The sequence below is a fragment of the Electrophorus electricus genome, chromosome 19 (assembly GCF_013358815.1).
Source record: "Electrophorus electricus isolate fEleEle1 chromosome 19, fEleEle1.pri, whole genome shotgun sequence".
In the NCBI taxonomy this organism is placed as follows: Eukaryota; Metazoa; Chordata; class Actinopteri; order Gymnotiformes; family Gymnotidae; genus Electrophorus; species Electrophorus electricus.
In genome coordinates this window covers 611,116-612,949 of record NC_049553.1, presented here as the reverse complement: position 1 = coordinate 612,949, position 1,834 = coordinate 611,116, and the positions used below count along the sequence as shown (strand labels likewise).

General features: G+C 46.5%; 1 protein-coding gene across 1 annotated transcript in view; it reads right to left on the bottom strand.

Moving 5' to 3' along the window:
• Positions 1–1,834, bottom strand: part of plxdc2 (plexin domain containing 2) — a 73,292-nt gene extending 71,458 nt beyond the window's left edge. Inside the window, exon 1 of the mRNA XM_035520031.1 lies at positions 1,644–1,834. Within this exon, the coding sequence (XP_035375924.1) occupies positions 1,644–1,755 (112 nt within the window). The 5' untranslated portion in view covers positions 1,756–1,834. The remainder of the gene's footprint in view (positions 1–1,643) is intronic.

Genomic DNA, 1,834 nt, shown 5'->3' with positions numbered 1-1,834 from the left:
ACTAGCTTTTGACCCTAACACAAGTTATGCAACACGAATCGCCCACAGATTCAACTCATCCGTATAAATTCAATTTGTATAATTCAAAAATGGGATAAAGGAACACAACCTCCATCTATGCTCGTGGCATTATAGTTCACTGTATCCATAAACACACAACTAAATGACTGACTTAAGAGACACTATCTGGGGAAGCCCTTAGCTGTAGGTGTGCATAAAGCGTTACTGCAATATTACATTCTGTCACAGAATGCAAACCTGTATTTTAAAGGCCAAGTGGCACTACTCTCTCTATATATATATATTTACCCTCGTGTGAAAAAAATCTACTACTTTCAAGCATCATAACATTCGTGCGCAGACCAGGAATTCGTATATCTTCTGGAATATTACAAAATATTGTAGGCTACTATTTCATATGACATGATAAACGAACATCTCTCATCTCATTAATGTGAGTCTCTCCTGCTTCTGAGCCTCTAGATGTTTCCTTAGTGTCGTTCCCCTTTTCATCTGGGAAGCAGCGCTTTAGCAAATGCAGAGTATAACCGTATATCCCACCGCTTAAAACGATTCACCGGAAAATAGCTTAAGGGGTACTTGTGGCCCTTTGACTTTCATAGTTTTAAATGACGGAAAATGAGTTCGTGAGACCAGGTACACCTAGCCACACCTGGGGTTTTACGACGCGAGATATCCCTCCAACCTCCGCAAAATGCGTCAATATTGCTATTGCTTCCCGCCTACTGGATGATTTATGGCTCCCCGTGGCTCGGTAGTTAATATTTTCTTCTCTGCATGGACAACGACGTAAAACATTTAAAACGAATTTCTCTTACTTCTATAGGCTATGAAGCGCTGATATTGAAACGTCTATTCAAGAAAAACAATCAGTCGCTTGTTGTGCAGGATGCCACTACTGTGGCCAACTTTGAACAGGCTGCAAGCTCCAGGTGAGACGAATGGAGATGACCTGTCCTTCTCCAGGACCTCGCATGGGCAGTTAGTGGGACAGGAACAGAACGCCCTAAACTCACGGTCCATGTCCGCCAGAAGACATACACACATAACACAAAACAGCTGCACCGATCAACTTGTCCCCAGACCCCCCTCTCCCCCCGGTCTGTCCCTCTCCCTCTCTCTCTCTCTCTCTCTCTCTCTCTCTCTCTCACACCCACCCACCCATCCACACACACACACACACACACACACACACACACGGTAAGTCCCAAAAGCGCACCGCCAGTAAATCTTCTGACCCACAAATCTACAATGCGACTCGAAAGAAATGCTCCGACTTTTGGCTGCGTAAAGTTAACCCACAGATGGAGCAAACACCGAGCACAAGCCGCAGAAGTACGGTATTCCAGTTCACAGAGAATGCAGCTTTTAGCCAAGACAGATGCGAAGAAATAAGAAAGGAAAGTGCATCTGGTCCTCTGACTGTGATACGGACCAAACCAGCCAGCTTGCGTGTTTGACTGATAGAGAGGGCTAAATCTCACGGGTGCAGGTCAGTATCTGAGTACGCACCAAAAAGCCAGCACTGGTTTTTCCGAGGTGCCAGCAGAGGTGCACAGTAAAACGACGGGTCCTGCTGACTCCTTGCAGGAAAGAAAGTAACTTGTCCAGTGCCCACTTACCCTGCGCCGTTAATTCCCCTCGGGTGAACTGGAAAACACTTCCCAGAGAATGCAAAACTAGAACAAGTCCAACAATGAGGTCGGCTGTCTTTGCACCCGCCATAGCCGACATGCACGGCTGCTGTGAATGTCTTCAGCCCCCGTTAGTGTGCCGTCGTTAACAGTGGTGGAACCACGACAACCCCCCCCAA